The 25771-nt window shown below is 38.8% G+C and overlaps 1 protein-coding gene across 10 annotated transcripts in view; it reads left to right on the top strand.

The window, feature by feature from the left end:
• Positions 1 to 25771, top strand: part of cnksr2a (connector enhancer of kinase suppressor of Ras 2a) — a 490411-nt gene that overhangs the window by 451653 nt on the left and 12987 nt on the right. For 9 of the 10 annotated variants that reach the window (XM_087992946.1, XM_087992950.1, XM_043700617.2 and 6 more), the window contains one exon: positions 24087 to 24280. The exons of the other annotated variant lie outside the window; for it this stretch is intronic. In XM_087992946.1, coding sequence (XP_087849072.1) covers positions 24087 to 24280 — 194 coding nt within the window. The remainder of the gene's footprint in view (positions 1 to 24086; positions 24281 to 25771) is intronic. 10 annotated transcript variants of the gene reach the window in all.

The raw sequence follows: 25771 nt of genomic DNA, 5'->3' as shown, positions 1-25771 counted from the left end.
GCAAAGATGAAAGATTCAATATTCTTTTCAGATACCCACATCCAAATTCCATCTACCATGTACAATCAAATGTAATTGTATCATTATCCTAAGAAAGATTTTCATGCTTAACTGAAATCTTCTTACTGATACAGATCCTGAATGTCACACCAGTTGTAGTGCTCCTTCAGAAGCTGTCTGGTACATGCACCCTTTAATCTGCATCTAAGCTGTACAGCCAAAGAAAAGGTGATCTGTAATATATGTAGAACTTGGCCAATTTCAGCTATTTTGATACTTGAGTTGGCCTCAGCCTCTGTTTGCCAGGGAGGGAAAGAAACCGAGATTCCTGACACTGCTTCTCGAAGGCTCCTCTGTGAGGTTAGATCCGAATCCAGCTCAGCTGTCATGTCACTCCCACTTCCCCATGATCAAGTAACTTGCCAACACTAACATGTCAAACATAAACTTGATGAATGGCCACTTTGCCCTTGTCTCAGAGGACTGCAAACATCTGTTGATCATAACCGAGCAGAAATAATTGCCTCAATTGCATAAGGACAAAAAATTTAGCGGAAGAGAAGGAAGGCGGTCTGACAAAACACTTTTGAACCTTTAGGCAAATACCAAATATTTACAGGATATTCATTAAGGAGCACTGAAACAGTAATTTGTATTGAAGTCAATGTGGTGTTCTACATGAAAAGAAACAGGTTGCAGAGCAGAGGAACCTAAAGGTTCAGGTACACAGTTCTTTGAAATTTTTATCATGTGTAGACAGGATGGTTAAGAAGGCATTTAGCACGCTTGTCTTCATTGCTCAGTTCTTTGAGTATAAGCGTTGGGACATCACGTTGAGGTCGCACAGGATGTTGGTGAGGCTTCTTCTGGAGTACTGCATGCAGTTCTGGTTGCCCTGTTTATAGGAAGGATGTTATTAAACTGGAGAGGGTACAGAAAGGATTTACCAGGATGTTGCTGGGTATCGAGGATTTGATTTATAAAAATAAGCTGGATAATCAGGGACCTTTTCACTGAAGTGTAAGAGGTGACATTATTGAGGTTCATAAAATCATGAAGGGTATAGATAAGGTGAATAACAAGGGTCTTTTCCCTCAGGTGGGGGAGTTCAAAAGTAGGGGGCATATTTTTAAGGTGAGAAGAGAAAGGTTTTAAATGTACATGACTGTTTACACAGAGAGTGGTTCGTGTGTGGAATGAACTACCAGAGGAAATGGTGAATTCAAGTACAGTTACGACATTTTCATAAGTACCTTGAATAGGATAAGGTTGGAGGGAAATGGGCCAAATGCTGGCAACTGGGACTAGTTTATCTTGAAAACATGGTCAGCATGGACTAGTTGGACTGAAGGATCTGTATCCATGCTTTATGACTCTAGGATACAGTACTTGGCAAAGAAGGGATCAAATCTGAAACTTCCTTATTCAGTAATTTTAAATATCGTGTCCAATCATTTTCATTCTAAAATGCATGTGCACCAGATATTTCTCTATTCCTTTTTACTGTTATCATTCAACTTGCTTAGCACCTTCCCATGAAAGGAGAAAACAAGAAGGAAATTAGCTTGAAAGCCTAACATGGTAAAGCAAGAGATAAGTAATTTGATCCATATTGACCGTTGTTTTTGATTAATCAGGCTTTCAAAGGAGGAAATTAACCAGAGGATACTGTAGATCTCTCAGCACGGCAGATTGAGCATCAAAGCAAACAATTATCTTCCACTGCCTACCTGACTGAGACTGTGATTCCTGTTGATGAGATTTGTCTGATGTGCAAATAGATAGTGAAATACAATTAAGTATTCATAAGATGAAGGTTACTTGCTTGATTTTAAGTTTATAGTGTTTGTATAATCATTTTGAACATGTACGCTTTTCCGCAATATTTAATTAAGCATGTTTTGTAAAACGCATGCATTTTCTCTGAGAGGTGATGAGGTTGCCATCTAGTGTTGTTCATGGAACTTCCTGAGACTGTGTGCATGCGGGAAACATTCTTGGTAGTTTCACCAAGAATGCACTTCAGCAGATGGAGGTTTGCTGAGACTGGTTGAAGTATTCTGCAATGATTTAGTGCTGAAGCTGTGATTTCCACATTTTCCATCAACTCGTTTTCACACCATTGATTAGTACATCTGGGGTTTTGACACTGCTTTCCTCCAAAATTTGTTGTGATAATGAAAAGTCCTAAATTGCTCAGTTTGCAATGTTCCTGCATTTTAATTTTATTTAGTCAAAAAATGGAAATGCATAACTATTAAATGCTGATCAATCTGGACCAGTGTTTACTTGTCACATACCGGGAACTGTCTGACTAACATTAAAGAGGGTCCATATTACATTTTGGAATGATGGTTTGGGACAGGAAATGTTTTTCTCACTTGAAGACTTTGTTGTGTTTTTCAAATAAACATTGACCTCTTGATGCAATAAGTCTTTTTGGCATTTGCCATAAGAATAGAGCAAGCAAAACATGTTTCACAGCTTAAAGTATTTGAAAGGGCAAAATCAAATCAGTTACCTTTTGTTTTCTGCAGAGTGGAGATTATAAACCATGACAAGTCATTACTATGATCATCAACCAGCACCAACTAAACATAATATGATTACTTATTAGGCATACCTCAGGAGTGAGCAGTATTAACGTTTATAGACAACCAGCTCAGATGGTGAGGAAAACATGTTGAAGCAGACACATACACAACTTTTTTTTTGCAAGCAAAGGTTTTTATTTCATCAACATTTATGAACTCTCATAGAACTAGAGTAATCAAGGAGCAAGAAAACTCCCTGCTAATTGCCACCCTCTCTCAGCCGATGAATCCACCTTCCTCATTGTTAACTCTACTTAGAAATGTACTGAAAGTAGCATGGGCACTGAATGTAGTCTGTGCTAGGATTTCATTGCCTATCATAAAGAAATGTTCTGTAGCACCAGTACAGACAGAACTGTTTGAATCTTCAAAGTCAGATATTCCAGACTGGGACTAGGACAAGTGGCAAGCAAACCAACAAGAGGAAAGGTCCTATTTGACCTCGCCCTCACTGAGTTAATTGTGACACTTGCTGCTTTCCAATACTAGGAAAGACCACCACCCAGTCCTTAGGGAATTGAAGTTTCACCTTCACACTGAGGATACTTTGGGTTTGGTTGTGTGTCAATATCACTGAGTTAAATCAGATGGATTCATAAAGATGCACAAGCTCAAAACTGACAACCTTTCAGGTCGAATTGTATTTTCAACTATTATCTGCAACATCATTGCTAGTGTATCCCTCATTGTGCCATTATGATTATGCAAAGTGATCAGCCTTGATTCACTGAAGAGTGCAGGAGAACTTGCTAGGAGCTGCACCAGACAGACCTAATAGTCAGGTGTCAATCTGTCGGTGAAGCTACAACATAGGACGACCCATATGCTAAACATAGAAGAGGCATGCAATAGACAGACCTAAGTGATCAACTGATAAGGTTTAAGTTTTGCAGTTCTGCCATGTCTAGTCACAAATGTTGGTGTACAATTAAACAGTGAACCAGAGATAGAGGCTTCACAAATATCCTTATCCATAAAATGAAGGTGCCCAGCACATCAGTGACAAGGCTGAAGCATTTACAACCATCTCCAACCAGACGTGTCGAGTGAAAGATCCATTGTGGCCTTCTCCTGAGGTTGCCAGATCACAGGTAGCAGTCTTTAACCTTCAGTTCACATGAAACGGTTCAAAGCACTATATACAGCAAAGATTATGGGCTTGACAGTATCCTGGCAGTGGTACTGTAGACTTGTGCTTTGGACAACCCACACCATAGCCAAGCTGTTCCTGTAGAGCAACAACTTTGGCATCTACCCAACAATGTGGAAAATAGCCCAAACATGTCCTGTTCACAGAAAGCAGGAGAAATATGATCTTGGTCAATTAATGTCGTCAGTTTATTCTCAATCCCCAGCAAGGAAGAGAAGACAAAATGGAATCATTATCAAAAGCCACTTTATTACCAATAACCTATAAATTGACACTTAGTTTGGGTTCTGCCAGGTCTCTCAGCGTCTGACCTACTTAGAGGCTTAGTCCAAACATGGACCAAAGAACTGAACCAAGGTGTGAGGCGTGAGTAATAAACTGCACAGTCCGTTCACTGGACTGCTTCATTACCTCCTCAGGGATTGAAGAAGTCTGTGTCCATACGTGACAAGATCTGAATAGCATTTAGACTTAGGCTGATAAGTGTCACGTAATGTTTGTATGACATAAATACCAGGCAATGGACATTACATACAAGAGAGAATCTAACCATCTCACCTTGACATCCTGTAGCATTTCCATTGACAAGATACTGAATTGGACTAGCCATATAAATACTGAAGCTACAAAGACAGGTCAGAGGCTGGATGTTCTGAAATGACTGACTCACCTCCTGACTCTTAAAACCTGTGTACCATCCACAGTGTGGAAGTCGGGTATGATGGAATATTCCATACTTGCTGTATGAGTTCAGCTCCAATAATACTCACAGAGCTCAGCACATTCAGGACAGAGCAGTCCACTTGACTGGCCGTCCATCAATTGCCTCAAGCACATACTCCATCCAATACTAACACCAGTGATGGCTGTAGCTACTGTCTTCAAGAAGCACCTCACAGTACCTTACCAATCCAACTTCAAAAACCACTTCTCATAACCCCTGACTCCACCATCTAGAAGTACAAGGGCACCTAATACATTGGAACATCTCTGCCTGCAAGTTTTCCTCCAGGGCACACACCACTTTGACTTGCAACTATCTCATCATTCCCTCGGGTCACCTTCACTAGTCAGTACAGTCATAGAGATGTACAGCACGAAAACAGACCCTTCGGTCCAATTCGTCCAAGCCAACCAGATATCCTAACCTAATCTAGTCCCATTTACCACCACTTGTCCCATATCCCTCTAAACCTTTCCTATTCATATACCCATCCAGATGCCTTTTAAATGTTGCACTTGTACCAGCCTCCACCACTTGCTCTGACAGCTCATTCCATGTACGCACCATCTGCATGAAAAAGTTGCCCCTTAGATCCCTTTCCTATCTTTCCCCTCTAAATCCTAAATCTGTGCCCCCTAGTTCTGGACTCCCTGACCCAGGGAAAAGACTATGTCTATTTATCCTATCCATGCCCCTCATGATTTTATAAACCTCCATAAGGTCACCCCTCAGCCTCTGACACTCCAGGGAAAACAGACCCAGCCTATTCAGCCTCTCCCTGTAGCTGAAAGCCTCCAACCCTGGCAACATCCTTGTGAATCTTTTCAGAGCCCTTTCGAGTTTCACAATATACTTCTGATAGGAAGGAGACCAGAATTGCATGCAATATTCCAAAAGTGGCTTAACTAACGTCCAGTATAGCTGCAACATGAGCTCCCAACTCCTAAACTCAATGCTCTGACCAATAAAGGAAAGCATACCAAACACCTTTTTCCCTATCCTACCTACCTGTGACTCTACTTTCAAGGAACTATGAATTATGAACTAAGAACCTGAAAGAAATCTGAAAGTACCTTCCGAACACCACTGTCTGTACTGTCTATGTACCTTTGCACACTAAATGCTGGCATTGCCAGATTAGAAATAAACTGTCTGCATTAAACTGGTTTGAAATGCTAATCAGGAAATGGAATCACAGAAGTTATTCACTGGAATTATTTGCTCACAACAAAACCAGTACAATATATTCCTAAAAGGCAATGTCTCCTCTTGTACAAATAAGCAACTGTGCTCAACAAGGTAAGAGTCAGTATAAAGCAAAAATAGGTTTTATACATCCGATGGAAGGAACAATGGCAACATTGATAGAAATTTGGCTAAGGACAGAACCAACATTGTGGGTAGCTACTGGAGTATGTCACCAGTGCCAGAATAACTGAACACTTGGGCAGTTGATCAAAAAGATTCAACATCAGCTGTGAAACATAGATCAGGTTTGATTAATCTTGTTGAAATTTTTGAGAGGTCAAAAGCTTGGTGGATTAGGGAGTGTTTATGGATATTACTTCCAAAGAGCTCTCAATAGGACTTTGCATAAGAGATGAACAAAATTGAGTCTGCATGAAGTTGGAGATAACCTATAGTAATTTGTCAGGAGTAACAGGACAGTGCAATTTTCTGGTGACTCACACACCACCGCAGTGCACCCAGGCCTTTTGCATGCCCCTGACATCCTGAGTTAGGGAGGGAGTTCCAGAACTTTGACCCAGTGATAATGATATCTTTCCAGGTCAGAAGAGGAATTCGTAATTGGTGGTGTTCCCGTGCAAATGCCGTCCTTTCTGTCTAGGAGATAGAGGTCACTGGTTTGGAAGGTCTTATTGAGGGAGGCTTTATGATTTACTATAGTGTATCCAGTAGATCACTGAGCATCAATGACAAAGGGAGTGAATGATGAAAGATGTGGTTCTGCTTCTATAGACTTTTTTATCTTCTCCAAAACAATGTTATGAAATCATCCCATAATTTTCTCTTTTCTAACAAAAGCATCCTCAATTTTTGAAAAACTTTCCTATTGAACCTGCGCAACAAACTTCTTAATTTCCTCAAAATCTTTGCTATAGTGTGGAGCACAAAACTGCACTCAGCACACAAGTTGTGATGGTATCAATGTTTTAAATTGATTGAGGTTCTCTTAACTTTTATGTGCTTTACCACAGCTGCAAAACCCAGAATTCCATTAGATTTTGTTGAACAACTTTATCCATATAAGTTGTACGTGAGCAACATAAAGCAATGTTTGTCTTGCTCTCCTTAGAAATGTGATAAGGACTGTCCTATTTTTACATTTCCCTGCAGTAACTAAAGGTTTTGCAGCCACTGAAATTAAACTGCAAGAAGCCCATCTCTCTATTTGCCAAACAGTGAATTTCAACTCTTGCATTAACCCCATAGTTTTGAAATTTGAAAAATGGAGTTTGGAGGAAATTCATGGCATTTTGTTTTGTTTCTATATGCAAATTTATTTAGTTCACATTCCTGCAGACCATTTAAATTCCTGTAGCCTCTTCTATTGAACCTCCAACCTCAGGTATCCACACAATGCCTTTAATTTGATGAAAGACTCAAAGGCTGCCTTCCAGTGCAGACCTCCTGTCAGTGTGCTTGTACCTCATGTCGGTATGGGACCTGCAGATGGTCTCCTAACCCTGATTATAAACAACTTCAATTATGTACTGTCCATTAAAGCAGGAATCATCTTTGTAAGAACTGCCACTTCCACTGTTCTGAAATTACTGTCTTCCTCCACTTTCTATCCTTCAGTTTGTCACCAGCCCACTTCCCCAGCAATTCCTGTGATTGCCAGTGAATACCAGTTCACTTGAGTTCATTATTCATCTTTCCTTGACCTTTCAAAGTAATTATTTCTTTTTAGAACGTCCACAGTCTAATGATTGCATTCTCACTGTGAATTTATTTTGGCTTTCCAACTTTATTTAATCTCTCCTTTATTGATAAACTAGCATAAGAGCATAATTAAAACCAGGTTATAGTCCAACAGGTTTAATTGGAAGCACAGTAGCTTTCGGAGCGATGCTCCTTCATTAGGTGGTAGTCTATCACCTGATGAAGGAGCGTCGCTCCGAAAGCTAGTGTGCTTCCAATTAAACCTGTTGGACTATAACCTGGTGTTATGTGATTTTTAACTTTGTACACCCCAGTCCAACACCGGCATCTCCAAATCATCATTAAAACCATCCTTGAAGAATTTGAAAAGAATATTTGGCTGAACAAGAATGCAATTTGTTGAAACTACCTCAGACATGTTCAAAAAAGCACCAGTTCCTTGGTTTTATTTCAAAGTTATAAACTTAACCTTTAATAATTTAAGTAAATCAGATTTTTGTTAAAAACCTGTCAGCTTAAATTCAGCATTGTTGGTTGATTTGAGAGTACAACATGTCTCTGCTTGAAAGCATATTAGCCAGCAGTAACCAGTGTAATGTTTACTAATTGATTATGCGCTGTATTTTAATCTGATCATGTCTCTACACATTTTTGTGTTATTTCTTGGCAACTATTCTGTCACATTTGCAATTTTGCACAATGTTTCCTTTTTATGTATGGGAGTTTATTGGTAACCTAACATGGCACAAATCAGGAACCAATTACCTTACAGATTATAAACTAGTTAATATTTAGATAGCAGTGGATGTATAAACTGATGCTTCTATGCTTGTTTGCATGTCCTTTAGATTCAGGATTCTTGGATAATAAAACAGAAAGCACTAGACAAACTGACTAGATCTGGCCTATCTGAGGAAAGCAAAACAGTTAATGTTTCAAATCCAATGTCACTTCTTCCAAACTGAACAAAGTTGGAAAAATTATGTTTTTTACACTGTTGATAAAGGGCTGGAGGAGCAAGTGGAACAGATGTGAGATTGCCTAGAGGGTGACTAGTGGCTACAGTTATAGTAATTTGACATGTTCCAGTGCTGAATCTGTCAATCAGATATTAGCTAGTGAAGGAGCAAGGCAACCACATAGTAACCTGCTGATTTCTGAGTATAACTGTGCAAGTGCTCTTGCCAGAGGTGGTCTGATTCACACTTAAATAATGGGGAGACTATCAGTGACTGCTGTCAGTCTCACCATTATTTCAGTCACAAAATTCAGGCCATTCTCTTCAGCCTAGCATATTGCCATTTTCTTGATCTTCTTCTTGGTTTGCAGTTCACTCTCTATTGCCAATTGTGTGGTACGTGCCTTGAGTTAAATTCTTGATTTTAAAAAAAACTAAAAAAATTCTGCCAGTACTTATTCTTGCTCATGCAAATCATGATAAATAGCTTCCACAGCTTTATTCTTATTTATAATTTTGTCCAATTGAAGAGCCAGTTGAATTGTTATACGATACAATACCGTCAGAAAGATGATTCTGCGAGCAGGCTAGCATTCTGAAGATTCACAACTCAATTTTTCTTCTAGTCATTCACAGCATATGGGTGTCACTAATAATAATTTCATAAGTCCAATTGCTATGCAAAATGCCACTAAAATAACTTCATAACACATTTACATAGATTTTCATGTTTTTAAGCTGTTCTTCACAGTATCAAATGTTTATGAGATATCTCTTTTAGTTAAGGTCCATGGTATTGCCATTACCTTCTGATTTGAATACTTCTGCAGAATTAAGTGAACAATCTGTAATTATGCTGATGAAATTTAGCAGTTATAGAGTTTTGTGCCATTTCATGAGGTCTGTAACATCACGGATACCAATTTTAAGCCAATTAAATTCGTTCCAGATGATGCCAAGAAGTGACTGAGCACACTGATAGCTGCAAAGGCTATGGGCCCTGATAACGTCCTGGCAATAGTGCTGAAGACGTGTGCTCCAGAACTAGTCATGCACCTGACAAGGGCTGTTCCAGCACAGCTAAGATATTGGCACACACCCAAGAACAGTGACATTTTCTCAGGCATGCTCTGTTCACAAAAATCACAAGTACAAATCAACCAATTATCAAACCATTAAGCTATACAGAAGCATCACTAAAGTGATGGGAGGTGTTATTGACAGTGCTGTCAAATAGAACTTGACAGTTTGGGTTCTGCCAGAGACACTAAGCCACAGAACTCATTTTAGTTATGGACAGAGAAGCTGAATTCCAAAGGAGCAAATCTGTCTGTCCTTGACCTCAAGCAGTGTTTGACTGAGAGTAGAATAAAGGGGCCCAAGGAAAATTGCAGTCAGTTGGAATCAAATGGAAAGCTGTACACTGTTTCACGTCATATGTAGCTATCACAAAAGGAGGTTGTGATTGCTGAAGAATGGTCACCTCAAGAAGTTGATATAGGTGTTCCTCAAAGTAGTGTCGTTGGCCTAGACATCATCAGGTATTTCATCAACAACTTTCTTTCTAAGGAAGGTCAAAAGTGGAAATGTTTGTTAACAACTGCAGAGTGCTCATCCTCATTTGTCACTTCTATGATACAGAAGCAGTTCATATTCAAATGCAGCAAGACCTGGACATTATTTAAGCTTGGGGTGCTAAGTGGCAAGTAACATTCACACCACACAACTGCATGGCAATGACCATCACCAACAAGAAAGGATCTGACCATGTTCCATTCGGTGTTATTTCCACTGCTGAATTCCCAACCATCAACCACCTAGTGAGTGCCTTTGATCAGAAACTGAATTGGACCAGTCACACAAATATTGTGGCTACAAGTGCAGATCAAAGGCTGGGAACTCCTTGATGAGTAATTCACTGCCATCTACAAGGCACAGGTTAGATTGGAATATTTCCCACGTACCTGGATGAGTGCAGCTCTAACAACATTCTGGAAACTCAGTACCATCCAGGACAAAGCAGCCTAACTGACTGGCACCCCATCTATTATCTTAAATATTCACTCCCTCCACCATCACTGTACTTTGGCAGCAGTTTGTTCCATCTACAGAATGTATTGTAGCTACTCACCAGGCTTTTTCCAAACATGTGATATCTGCCATCCGGAAGAACAAGAACTACAGGAGCAAGACACCACCACCTGCAGGTTCCCATCCAAATCAACCACCATTTTGATTTGGAAATAAATCACTGTACCTTTCCCAGGTAGATAACCTGAAACTCTGTTCTTAACACCACTGTGAGTGAAGAGTTGAAGTGGCTTAAGGAGACAGCTGGAAACCCCTTTCTCAAGGGTAGCCAGGAATGGTGAATAACTCCTGGCCTTGCCAGGCATGCCTTCACTCCATGAGTGAATAAGAAAGTATCCAAATCAATACTACAGTCCCTGGTCATTTTGATTACTAAATAGGCCATATGCACAATGGGAAGTTTCTGGCACCAGTCATCTAATATAAACTGAACTGCTGCATTAATTGAGCTTCGCCACTTGTTGGACTTTTTGTGATTACTGCTCGCAACGTGATTTGCTTTGCGTTTTATAAAAAGCGCTCATCTCTATTTTCAGCAGCAGGAATTGAAATGTAAAGGGAAGGTAAATAAATGTTTATCCTTGCAGTGTCAAATTTCAGACATTAATGGCTGTATTCAGTTTAGGAAACAACCACCAGAGTGGAATTGACCTAAACACAGATAAGGATAGACACTGATCTGAGCAAGTGTAGAAGTGGAGGTGGTGTGTCTAAATTTAGCACTTCAGGGCCCCAGAGAGCAACAAACCAGCCCAAACTCCTGCTTACAATCCAGTGACAGCTGCTGCAAGATACACTTCTGTGTGCACATCAGATTAAACCATAAACTCTCCATTGCGAAGTGACTTGTTAATGAGACGTAAATACAAGACAGTCACTAAATCCAAGAAAAAAAATTAATGAGTAACTTCACACCCTAGGGATTTGTTAGAATATGGAACTTCTTACCGCAAATCACAGAATTTATGTGTAATTGAGGTAAATAGCATTGCAGCAACTAATTGAAAGCTACATAAGTGTGTAAGAAAGAAATGGAAAGATTTGCGGATTGGGTTAAATTAAGTAGGAAGACATAAAAACTGGCATAGTGTAGTTGGACCGAATAGTTTGCTTCTGTGCCATAAATTCTATGGAACAGCTATTGAGCCTGAAGAGAAGCCACTTCAGCTAGACACTCCCAAGAGGTAAATTTCTGTCAATCTGCTTTATTAACTGGTTTTGATGAGTAAAAGTATTGATTTATTTTACTTGCAGGGAAAAAATGTAAAATGTCTTTCCACTGCACCGTAATTATTGAAGATAGATAGAAGTTGGAAAACTGCAATTGGTTTCCTACTGGATTAACTCCAGAACTGCAACATAGATTTAATAGCACAGCAATATTACTGTTTCCTACCAGAATGAGAGCACCTCCAATTGGTGGAGTGTTTGGTGTAATTGATTCAACCTCACTGGGACTAACTGAGACTATGCAGACAGATTTAATATCCTATCCAGCACACAGATGAAATCTTACCCCATCAGTTTGGACTGGGTTTCAATCCAGACTCTTGATATGAAAAAAATGCTCTTTCTGAAGTGTTGCAGCAATTGGTGGTGCCTGTACTGGTATATTTTCCGATTATATGACTATAAAGTAGCCCATTGTGAAATGTAGAAATATTAAGTTTTGTTCATCCCAAATTATAAACGCAAAGTATTTCCAACTCTGTGTCATAACCTTCAATCAAATCACACAAGCTCCACATGTCCTTCTTTATTTAATCCACTTAATATATCCTTCTATTTCTCTCTCATTTCTCCAAAATGTCGCTCCTTTATTTACTTCAATTACTTGATGAGGTGGCAAACATTCTACCCAACCTCTGGGTAAAGATCTTTCATCTGAATCCCCCTGCTAGATTTATTGGGACTCTCTTATAACCCCTTGTTCTAATGTCACCCACAAGTATGTATATCTACCTTACCCAACTCTTTATCTTAGAGATAGTTATTAGATCACACCTCAGTCATTTTTCTTGAAAAATCATTCCCGGTTTGTTCAATCTTCCCGATTAGATATCATCTCTCAGTTTTGGTATCGTTCTACTAAATCATTCTCTTCTCAGAGCCTTCATGACTTTGATTTGTTTCTTAACATAGAAACTGGAAATATTCACCATACCCAAGTGTGTTCTAACCAAGATTCTTTACAAGTTGAATATAACTTCTCTGCTTCTCAATTTAGTTCCTCTGGAAATGAAGCCCCACTGCTTTGTTTGCTTTCTTTGCGTCTTTTTAAACAATCAGCTTCTTTGAATTATTTATATATCGATACCATCAGACTTCTCTGATCCTTTTCCAAGTTAATTGCTTAGTTTTCAAAGAGTATCTTAACCCCTTTCTTCCTTGGATCAAAATGTACCTCCTCATAATTATCTATATTGAAGTTCCTTTCCCATACATTCCCATTCTGCAAGTTTATTCAAGTCCTACAGTGTTGTATCACCCCCATCTCTCCATTAATTACACTAAAGTCCACAAATTTTGAAATCATACTTCCAATTTTTAAGTCTAAATTGTTTATGTTAATGGACAACAGTGGACAACAATATCAATGATTATGGAACACTCTTTCCCATCATCTGCCAATCTGACGCAATACTTTTAACACTCAATTTGTTTTTTTTATTTGTGGATAACTGATCCATTCTGCTGGCTTCCCTGACTCTACATGTTCTGGCCTTAGTCATGGGTTATATTTGACCATTCTTGGGTCATTATTTGACCCTTCGTGGAAAACAAAATATAATACTGCCTGTATTATAACTTTCCAAGCATCTTTTAAAATATATTTTGTGATCTCTTCTTCAAATGTCATGTCTGCTATATTGAACTTACTTGAAAATATCAGGCAAAAAGTAATTATTCTATATTATAGCCTTTTTGCCACCATTACCTGTGAGTTTATAATGTGTACGCCATAGTGACTATATCTTTATCTTGATTTACTTTTATTATTTATGTGTCAATGGAATACTTTCACCATTTATTTTTTAAATTATTTGAGAATTCAACTTTTAGTTTACCATCTACCTTCTGAATTGTTGTTCTTTCCTAACCATTTATTCGCTTTTGTCATCTTCTGCTTTGTTGTTTCTTGGTTTAATGCATGGCATTTCTATTCACTTCAATTTTGCATTTATTTCTTTATTCATTTATGTTTAGTATAATCACTAGTTCTGTCTTTTGTTCCAGTGAAATGTATTTCTCCAGGACTGTCTTGAACACCATTTGGTAATGTTTCCCATCTCTGCTCTATTTCTGTTAATAAGCTTTTTCAATTGATTTTCCTTCATTCAATTCTCATTCCCTCAAAACCAACTTTTTTTTAATTTTATTGCTTTAAGCTTTGTCTTTCTTCCCGGGTTTTCAGTCAGTGTGCATAAGATAAAGCACCAAATACAAATCATCTGGCATCTCATATCTGGACAAATTCAAGATGAAATTGGTGTATTGTCTATCATGCTCCTGGACATTTCTCTGCTTCACATTGTTGTCAAATTTTCCTTTGGAAAAAACAATTGTTTCTGTCTTACCGCTGACCCTCTGACAAGATAAAATAATTTTTCCTCATTTAGTTTTGCAAAATGCTCTATCATTTCTAAGAATCTTGTTTTACTAAATACTCTATAATTTCTAAGAATCTTATTTGATATCTTCTTCTTTCCCATTCTGTTGCCTTTCAGCTAATAATCTTTTCTGTTTTTGCTGCCAAAGTTTACATAACCTTTACACTTACCCACATTATACTTCCTCTGCCATGCATTTGCCCATGCGCTCAGTTCATGTAAATCATACTGAAGCATCTCTGCATTCTCCTCACAGTTCACCCTCTCACCCAGCTTTGTATCATCTGCAGACTTGGAGATATTACATTTAGTTCTCTTACATTGTGAATAGCTGGGATCCAAGTACTGATCGCTACAGTACTCCACTAGTCACCAGCTGCCCCTCAGAAAAAGACTCATTTATTCCTATTCTTCATTTCCTGGCTGCCAGCCAATTCTCTATCTATGTCAGTGCACAACTTCCAATCCCACATGCTTTCATTTTAAATGTTAATCTCTTATATGAGACCTCACCCAAAAGCCTTCTGGAAGTTAAAGTAAACCACATCCACTGGCTCCCCCTTATCAACTCTACTAGTTACATCCCTGAAATATTCCAGTAGGTAACCAAGCATGATTTCTCTTTCATAAATCCATGCTGACTCTGTCCAATTGTGTCACTGTTTTCCAAGAGTAATGATTAGGAATAACATACAATGTTTTTGTGATCTCTCTTCCACTGTAATGATGTGCATGTATCTCCCTTCTCACTCTGACTTCCTGTAAACAGCTCCTGTGTCCCAAAGTTATATGCAAATTAGTTATTCTTTGAGTAAAAACATAGTAAAGCATTTACTCTACATCTTTTATTTTCTGGTTTTATTTTCTACAGTCCCACTGTCACACAGTTTTATGTTTCATAATTTATGTCAAAGAACAAGCTTCAGTGTCTTTCCATTGATTAAGTATTTCCACACATTGTTTCTCCTGGCAAGATGTATTGCTGCAGGTTTGTCTGGATAAAATTTTCTAATCAAGTACGAATTCTGCCAACTCACTTGACATCCACAAGCTTTTATAAGTCATACTTGTTGCTTGCTAATATACCCCCTCTTCCATTACCAACGAATTTTGTAAACAATTTTGCATTGAATCACATTAAAAAGCAATTCAGGTGTGAATGAAAAGGGCACCCTAAGAACTTATTTCACCCTATTGGCATTGATCATTTTCCTCCCAAGTTCATTTTGTGCAAGTCCAAGTTATTCATAGACACATCAATGTCTACAGCACAGGAAAAGGCCCTTTGGCCCATGAAGTCTGTGCCAGTCAAAAAACAACCACCTAAGTATTCTCATCCCATTTTACACTTGACCCATAATTTTGGAAGCTTTGGGATCGCAAGTAAACATCTGAACACTTCTTAAATGTTATAAGGATTTCTGCCTGTACTGTTGTTGCAGGCAGTGAGTTCCTCATTCCTACCGGCCCTTGGGTGAAAATGCCTTCCTCACATCCCTCCTATAACATCTGCCCCTTACTTTAAATCTATGTCCCCTGGTCATTGATCCCTCCACCCAGGGAATAAAGTTCTTTCCTGTCTACTCCATCTAGGGCTTCATAATTTTGTCATCTCAATCACATCCCACTTCAGTCTCCTCTGCCCCAAGGGAAATAACCCTAGTCTATCCAATCTCTCTTCCTAACTAAAACTCTCCAGTCCAGGCAACATCCTGGTTAATCTCTGCATCCTCCCTCAATTCCCAAAGTTTACCACTTTCAACCTTTCTCAAGTCTGAGCAATATCCTCTACTTTGACACTTTGTTTCATTACTATCAGCCACTTTCTGTCTGTGCTGCTGCATTTTTCTGATGAAAGGTATGCTGATTTTCTTCTATTAAAGCTCTTATAGACAATTTATTAAAACCCTTCTTGAAGTTCATATTCACTACATTCCTTTTATCTGTCCAGCCAGAATTGTTCAAATGAAAGAAAAATACCGTAGAAGCTGGAAATCTGAAATAAATATTTAAATAACTTGGAGAAACTCAGCAGGTCCAGCAGCATCTGTGAAGAGAGAAGCAGAGTTAAAGTTTTGAGTCCAGTGGCTCTTTTCAGAACAGTATTTATTGCTTGTTTTCAAATCTGTACTACATTTGTTTGATAATTTGATTTTAATAACTTGACTGTTTAATAACAGAAATCTATCCTGACTGGCCTTCCTTAATCCACACATATCTTTTCTATCTCTAGAAATTTTCAAAACCATGTCGTGCATATCACTGGTGTTGCACACGTTTCTTATATTACAGCAGCAATTTATTTCTCTGCTGTGAACTTTGCCTTGAACCTATGACACAGTCCTGTGTGCTGACTTTGCTCTCATGAGTGATCATGTCTAAATTCTTGATTCATCTGTTGCAATGGTTTTAAGCTCTAGCTCCTTATAGCCTTTCCTATTTCTCTGCAGAGTTCTGTAACCACCAACATGCAAATAATATGGAGTTTGTCATCACCTTCTAGCAGAAGCATTTGCAGTTGCAATCTTTAACCTTTTAAAGGAATTTTACATTACAGCTTTCACAGATAGCAATAGGCAAGAAACATAATTCCAGAGCAGTATTGTGGGATACTGAAGGGAAATGCAAGCTGTATTTTGTTTTGCAGCAAAAAATGTTCTGCTGTAACTCAGTTAAGTGTGTTCTGTTGGCTTGTTGTCCTGTCATCTGGACTGCTGATGGAAAGTGTCCACCCTATGCCAGAGACTCCTCCAGGTCTGTTCTGAAACAGTCCACCGTCAGATTAAAAGCATCTTGCTTTGGCATTCATTCTCATTCTCATCCCCCAACTTCTGTGGAGGAGACTAACCTCCCCATAACATCCCATCACTCTTGAATTGCAAAACTAAAGACATCCACGTGTGAGTGGAATCCATGATACAATATGTTAGTACTGTAACATCCTGTGCCATTGTGATGCTTTTGTGGTAGAGCACATGCGTATTCTTTAAAAGCTGCATTAACCTCACATAAGGTGATGGAATTGCAGAAACAATAAGCCTGGCAATAGGATAAGATTAACTATTGTGCGATAGTAGCTGTCATGAACACAGGAATTCAGTGTTTTTAACTGCACATGGAATAATGAAGTTACAAAATCAGAAATTGCTGGATAAACTCAGCAGGTCAGGCAGCATCTGTGGAGAGAAAGCAAAGTTAATGTTTTGGAGCCAGTGATCCTTCTTCAGTTCTGACTTGCTGCCAGACCTGCTCAGTTTTTCCAGCAATTTCTGTTTTTGTTTCTGACTTCCATAATCTGCAGTTCTTTAGCTTTTTGGAATAATGAAGTCCATGGAAGTTAGACAGCAGGGTAGGTCAGAACATAGATTTTTCCCTTCTAGAATATGGATTCAATTCTAGCCTAGACAAATGGACTGCATGTTTGTTTATGCTCAGTGTAAGGGAATCACTGGGCAGTCAGCTCAGTTCCAATCCAGGTAAGTGCAAGCCTAAAGCACAAACAAGTATGCTCCTAAAACTTCCTTATAGAAATAGTTAGGGCATTTGGGCTGAAAGTTTATGTGGACAGATTTATGGTCACTTTTGTTGTGCGCTTAGAGACAGGGAGGGAATTTACTCAGGGAGGAAGAGGGTGTACAAGCACCCTGCTGTCTTTCCTCCCTCTGTCAAAATTAATTCGAAGGTGGAAAGGCCCGTGGTTCATCTTCCCATCCCAGCAGCCATTGCTGTCTGTCCGTGACTAATTAACCAGCACTTAAGGGCCTGATTTCAGTGCCACTGGTATAACCAACTAGAGATAGGCCTGTGTTAAATAGGGAGTATTAGAAATAAACCTGTGTTAGTTTCTCACCTCCTGGAAGTGGATGCGGGGGAAGGTGAGGGCAGTGCAGCAGTGTTCTCTTCTGCGAAGGTGCTCGGTGCCTGATTGGAAACCTAACATCAGGAAGGATGGTGGCCTCCTTAGAGCTGCTCCCCTGGCGTTGCTCCTGAGCCCATTCCCCTACAAATCCCACCCTACAAACCCCTCTGTCCATGACTTAGCTCAGCCCTCAGTCACTTCTCAATCCTCAGCCTTGAGTGCATGTTGTTCTCATTGCAGTTACCACCTCCCTGCTGAAGCTAGTGAACTGAAGGCTTCCTGGCCTCTGCGTGGTCCTGTTGGGCAGGATTTCCAAACTTGATTCTAGGGAATACTTTATGCTGGTGGCATCCCCAGAAGAGACAATGCAAGTCTCTCACCAGCTCTCTAACTGGCTGGCAAGACCACTGATGTCTCCATGAAATTACCCCTGTGTATACTATAATACATCCACAAGTTCAGTTTGACTGTTTAGAAATTATGTAGTTTTACCTAATGCTTCATTTATGCTGTTTTATCATTTGTCTATAAAGTCCTACTGTGTACAAATAAATCCCAATAATTGCAGATTTCACAGCAATGTGCTACTCACCCTTATTAAGGGTATTTGATAAACTTGATGGTCTTGCAGTTTCGGACTTATTCAATGAAATTGCAAACCATAGTACTACCATTCCATCTCCCTCACTAATCACATCTATAATTGACCTCTGTGGTGAAAGGTAGATAATATATTTTAACACGGAGGTATTAAAATAGAGGCGGATGGATGTGGGTCAGTTCTATGAAGGTACCTTTTTTTAAATAAGTCAGAAAATCATTCGGAATAGCAACCTGTTCTGAGAAGGCGTGTGACATCAATCAAGTGCATGACAGACCTCTGTACTCTTAATGGATAAAATTTTTATACTGGGAACTAAAATTTTACTAGATTATTCAATGGTATAAAAGGTTCGTAAAATCAGAAGTGCTTAGTTCTATATTGAAGCAATAAGTGAAACAGAAATGCCAGATTGAAAAAAATATAATATAATACTCCAATGTGTTATAAGGGAAACTAATAAACTATATGGGTTTATTTTGCATATGTGCAATGCATGCTTAATATAACCTTACAAGACAGTTTAGAACTATGCATACAGACTTTGAGAACAAATCAGTACACAACAAAGTTACAGCATCTACTAGCCATGCAATCAGCTGTGGTACCATTATGCACAGGGTAATAAGGTTGCCTATGAAAGACCAAGGGTGGCGATGTTGTAGTTACCTTAATACCATTAATGGAATGGAATGTGATGAAAGGACAGAGTTTAATTGGCCACCAAAGACCTTTCTCAGTGGTACTGCCTGTACAGACATGTCCCTGTTTTATATTTCAGGCGCCAGTATGTGATTACAAGTTCATCTTGTAATCTGAAAAATCTATCTTTCCTGAAAGTTGTTACTTGTAAGATGACAACATTCTGGTATATATACATTCAACATAATTTTAGAGTCATGGTACATGTTCAAGTCTGTAGCATTTTTGTAGACATGGATTTTTCATGATGTGGAGGTGCCGGTGTTGGACTGGGGTGGACAAGGTTAAAAATCACATGACACCAGGTTATAGTCCAACAGGTTTATTTGAAATCACAAGCTGTTGCAGCCCTGCTCCTTTGTCAAGTGAAGGATTTTTCAGATTAAAATTGGTCAAGTCATATTTAGGGGCACATGGCATTCATAAATATCTCGAGGCAGGTTTGAATAGAGTTGTTTACATTTAACCAACAATATATACAAAAAAGATTAAGGCCCTGGACAAATGATAGCATTTTTAATTATAAAGTGACAGAATCTGGGTATTGTGGCCATCAGTGAGTATAAATGTCATGATCAGGAACTTCACACCATGGGTTTGTTGTGGCATTTTGTTGCGTGGATTAAAGCAATCCAGTGTCTCACTTACAGTCTCTTGAGGATTAAATGGAGTTTGCTGAGAGTAAGCAATTGCATAGTACAGTGGAGTCATCTCATAAAAAGGAGTGCTTTATTTCACTAGGCACTATCTATATATTACCCATTTCAGTCTAACTTGTCTCTCACAGGTAACAATCCTGGAGAGACTAAAGTCAGGAAATATAAATCCATCGTGATTTATTCAACTAAGCAATCAATTTGACAGCTTACAAACTCCACCTTAAATGAATCAATTATGTTACTATCCTGGAACTATTTTGGGGAGAAATAATCTTCACTTTCCAATATTTTCAAATCAGCGCCTGTCTGAAACGTACCACAAATGCTGAGTATTGAGTACGAGGTTCTGACCTTAGATGTGCTGACAATCCACTTCCCTTTTTTGGCACATCACTTTTTCTGTGGTGCAGCTGTTTCTTCGTGTTGACGTTCACCCATAGCAGGTCGACATTGATGGTTTTCCCTAACTAATAACCATGAATGCAAAACAATCTTCTACTATTGGAACAGACCAGTCTGAAAACTTGTGTTGTGTTCTATTTTAATCTTGGCTGAGATTTCTCTTTGAATAAAATACTAATGCCTCATAAAATGTCCACCAGAAAATGGTCTATCTTCTTTTACCAAAATTATCAAATAGGAGGATCAGTGTGGATTTTTAACTTTAGATTTCATCACTTTCAAATATTCTTTTTTGTTTGTTTGAAAATATTTTAATTTGAAGTTAGATTTAATGCTCTTTTAATTTGGTTATTTCTTTTAAACAGACTATTTGCTACTCTGACCTGGGTAACGAATCTTGTTGATCATATGCTTGTGTAGTCCCTGACTGTGCTCTGGGATAATCTTCCACTTTGAGAGCTTATGTCAGGTTGCTTGCTACAGTTGTCATGTCATCACTGTGAGATATTTAATTCTACTCAGGTTCTGTACATGCCTGGGATGATAGATAACTGATGTGTGTGTAAGTATCCTAAATTTACAACTCATTAATACGAGATGACCTTGCAGGAGTTGGCCTTAACCAAACAAGTTGCACCTACTCTGCTATTCAACTCAGTAGCTGGATGATAAATAGGTGATAATTGTTAACATTTGCAATTTTCTATGTTTCATTTTAAAATAATTTCAATGTGGTATTCTGGATGAAGATTTAATGAAATGTCAGAAATGTTTTGTAATATGTTAACAATATTTACAGAATTTTCCAATACGCACAATCGCTTATCATGAGGGGCATCAAAAAGGTGAATAATAAAGGTCCTTTCCCTAGGGTGGGGAAGTTCAAAATGAGGGGGCATATTTTTAAGTGAAAGGAGAAGATTTAAAAGGCACATAAGGGTCAACCTTTTCACACAGAGGGTGGTTAGTGTGTGGAATTAACTGCTGGAGGAAGTGGTAGGTGTAGGTACAGTTACAACATTTAAAGGACGTTTTGACAGGCATATGATTAGGAAAGGTTTAGAGGGATATGCAAGTAAGTGGAATTAGTTTAGCTTTGGGAAGCTTGGTCGCTATGGATGGGTTGGACTGAAGGGTACGTTTCCGTGCTGTTTGACTCTTTGACTTCAAACATTGAACTTTTGTCCCCAGTAAAACATTTATTTTCATCCATTTTTATTGTTTCCCCTAATGTGAACACTTAATGTTTGGTCCCACAATTTGAAAGGATTTGAAGCCATCATCTTATCTCTCTACCTTTCCCACTCACTCTGTACTATTTCCTGACCATTATGTCAGCTGGAACCAGACTCTTGGCAACCGTAGAGTCATACTTCTCCAACACAAAGACTGCCTACTTACACCTCTGTAACACCATCTTTCCCTGCTCCACTTTAGTTCATCTTTTACTGAAGCCTTTCGTCCATCTTCAGACTCAGCCATTCCTATGACTGTTGTTCGAATGCTCATCTTCCGCTCTCTGTTCATCTCATCAAACACTCGGCTGCCTGAGTTTTATTCCATGCCAGATGTGGCTTACCCAGTAATTCAGCTGACCTACACTGAATCCTGATGAAGAGCTTATGCTCGAAACATCGACTCTCCTGCCCCTCGGGTGCTGCCTGACCGACTGTGTTTTTCTAGCACCACACTTTTATACACTGAATCCTGGTTCCGTATGCCTCTAACTTGAAATTATTATCCTTGTGTTTAAATGCATTAATGCCTATCTCTAAAAGTTGCCTGAGAATGTCTTAGAACTCTCCTGTCTTCTAACTTTAGTGTCTCCTTCATACGGGAGAAAGTGAGGTCTGCAGATGCTGGAGATCAGAGATGGATATGTGTTGCTGGAAAAGCGCAGCAGGTCAGGCAGCATCTAGGGAACAGGAGAATCGACGTTTCGGGCATTAGCCCTTCAGAAGAAGGGCTAATGCCCGAAACGTCGATTCTCCTGTTCCCTAGATGCTGCCTGACCTGCTGCGCTTTTCCAGCAACACATTTCCATCTCTGTCTCCTTCATACTTCCACCCCTCCCTTTTATCCTTTACAGCTGTGCTTTAAACCAACTAGGCCCATGTTCTTGAATTCACTTTCTATACCTCTCCGAAACTTCCTCTTCATCTTTATTGCCCTCCTTAAAATCACCTCTTTCACAACTTTGCTGTTTTTTTTTAAGGGGAGAGTGTATTTTAAAGTAGTTTTGCTGCTACTGCTTCTACTGACATAGCACAGAAAAGACAAATTTTCCTGATTTGCTTGTGGTGACCCAACCTGCTGAAGATCTAACATGCTAGCTGAAGGGTCAGAAATAATTACTTTTGAGACATGTACAACTTGTTTGACTTGTCATCAGCTGCTTGATATGCTGAAAGAGGGCTGGCATCTTCTCAAGTCTGATCTCATTTCTGCAGTATAATTAAAAAGTTGAGGTTCAAATCCTGGTTGAAGGTAATTGAGTACTTAAAGATTCTGTAACCTTTGTATGTTGCTGCTGTTACCTTGTGCCGGTGTTTTTTAAATTCCCTACTTCATGTTACACTGGTGTTAAACACAATCCTTTTGTTTATCTCTCCCCATTCCTACTGCTTGTACCATCATTGACTGTCTCCTTTAATCGGACACTTATGCTTTGTATACTGTGATTTTTTTTTCAAATTGCTTTTTCACTTTAAAATATCTCTTTGGGTCCTCTGAGTTAAAAAGTGCCATTTATGTTAACCTGCTGTATAACCTGTTCCTTAGATAAATAAACTTTTGGCCTTAGAGAAGGCGATGTACCAAGTTTGCTCAGTTACCATTTACTTTTAAGATTATCTCCTCAAACCCTTTCAATCTGTGGTCACCCTTGCAGTACTCTAAGTATTCGGTTTTACTGACATAACTTCATATTGGCCAATGAAATAATTTGTTTGGAGGTTCTGAATGGCCGGATCAATATGGCCATTTGCACTTTAGACCACGTTCTTGTCTCAGGGGGTCACAATGAAATTATGGTCAAGAATTAATCTCAGGTGCATATGGCACCAAGGAAGACATCAGCTCACAGTCAGCAAATGTAAAATGTAAAAGACAAAAATAGAAATTGCTGGAAAAGCTCAGCAGATCTGGCGGTATCTGTGGAGAGAAATCAGAGTTAATGTTTTGGGTCCGGTGACCTTTCTTCAGAACTATCTCAGGCAGTAATTTCCAGCAATTTCTGGTTTTGCTTCTGATTTCCAGCATCCGCAGCTCTTTTGGTTTTTATTTTGTAAAATTTAACAGGTAACGAATTCTTTGATTTGATCAAACTATAGACATATAACTCAGGAGTAGGCAGTCTTTATGATAAGAACTGGGTTCTTCTTAAGCAAAGGACACTAAAAGTGTACCGTAAGTTGCTTAGTCAGTTTGTCAAGATTTTGATAGTGATAATCGAGCGTGGCCTTTGACTGTGAATCACTTGAAAAAGTCTTTGACTAAGATAGTTGTTGCCTCAATCTTATTGCAGAGTTTCCTATTGAAATTCTAAATCAAGTTATTAATCCTGTAATTATATTGAAACAGTCATTCCTTGGTCAAACCATGTGCTCCAGATGGAACAAAGTTAATATAAATTAAGTCAACTCTTAAATAGGTTTTCCATGCTAGAAGATGATTTGTCAAGAGATACCAGTTCTATTCAGTAAGCTAACTCAGCATTCAGTCTCTCATTTCTTTTAAACTAGAATTATATCAGGCACTTTATGAAGTGAAAATGCTGCTCTGAGTCAATCATTTACCCCAGACTTATTGAATTTAATTCTTTACCAGAACCCACACCAGAGAAAACAGGGGACTCTTTGCAGGATTTGTACAAGGCATTGGAGAACGCCAGTGTGTCTCCACTAGGAGAGCATCGAATTTCCACCAAACAGGAATTCAAGAAGTCCTTTGTAAAGAGATGCGACAATCCAGTTATCAATGAAAAATTGCACAAGCTTAGAATTCTAAAGAGCACAATTAAGGTAGGATATTCCCTTTTTTTAAAAAAATAAATAATTATTGTTAAGTTAGTTAGAATTAACTGGCGAAACTTCACTGTGTTTTTCCATCCTACCCTTTCTTTCTAAGGGTCTGGAATGTGTCATCACAACCCTATTTGATACCCAGCACTGCTTTTGAATTTAATTCAAAAATTACATCCCTTTAATTCAGTGCCTGTTCCACACAGCACTGAGACCACATTGTGTAGACAAGCAGTGTACAGACAAGTTTCCACACACAAACAATATTCTTTATGATATTGTCCACAAAGTGTTAGGTCTCCAAGTTCTCCTTTATCACATTTGATCCAGTCAACCATGGCATCCTACTCTGTCTCGTCTCTGTGATTCACCTCTGTGATGCTGTCCATATGTGGTTCTGTAACTACCTGTACTACCAAGTCCAACAAGCCCAGCGAGAGCATCTCTTCCTGTGCCTGCAAAGTCATTTCTGCTGTTCCTCAACATTCTCCTATTCTTCACTGAGATGACTTGAGTGCCAGCCTCAATTTCATGAGTATCATTGTGCTGCCTTAACATGGAGAATGAGTCTGAGTTTTACAAAACTCAGCGAAATGGTATTATTCCATATTTCAACAAGAAGATTCTTTGACCAGGCGCAATCCCAAGTTACAAGCGTGAACTATGACATGCTTTGGGATATTTCCTATTGAAATAAACATTAAAAATGTAATTCCATATTGCTTTGCTTTAGTCTGTATTAGTATTAAATCTTTAAAGGTAGACAATCCCCAGTGGATCAGCAGCTTTATGCAGTATATAGCTCAAAGCTATACTGGTTTGATTACTGCATTCAACTATGACCTTGGACCTAAGCACCGTGAAAGATGCTTCAATTAGTCCAGGTTAGAACAGATAAGTAATTCATAGCTGGGCTAAACTCAGCAACAAGTTACAGCTGTCTATCACTTTGAGGGTAACATGATCTCCTCATGTTTGGTATGTTAAGGTTCAAAGAAAAGGATATAATTGGGATATCATCAGGAACTCGAAGAGCTTTCGTCAAAGAGGTCACCTAAATCAGTTTTAAGTATTCTGTTGAAGGTGGGACAGAGGAAGCAATGCATTTTAACAGAGGAGGCAGAGTACAGGCAAGATGCCAAAATGCTTTGCCCACACTCGTGAAAATTTCATCAGGTTTAGACCGGAGGCTGAGTTGTAGAGTTGTAGGCAGCTCTAGAATAGGATAGAGTGAGTTCTTGCAAAGGTCTATGAGCAATTATAAGGATTTTTAAGTCCCTGTATTAGACAACATCAAGACACTGGGAATCAGGAAGGATAGAACATTATACAGAATAAGCATTGAGTTGTGGAGTTCTGAATAGTTAAGAATGCTGGATTGATCTCTTGAGGTTTTTAGAGGCTAACAACACGCACCTTTATAAAGCACCTTTAAAATCATAAAACATACCACACAGGAGAATTATTAAGCAAAATTTGGTGCGGAGCCAC

This window comes from Chiloscyllium plagiosum, unplaced genomic scaffold, assembly GCF_037043375.1.
Source record: "Chiloscyllium plagiosum isolate Xiang-an unplaced genomic scaffold, Cpla_swu_hap1 HiC_scaffold_12, whole genome shotgun sequence".
Taxonomy (NCBI): Eukaryota; Metazoa; Chordata; class Chondrichthyes; order Orectolobiformes; family Hemiscylliidae; genus Chiloscyllium; species Chiloscyllium plagiosum.
This window is presented reverse-complemented; position numbering and strand designations above follow the sequence as displayed.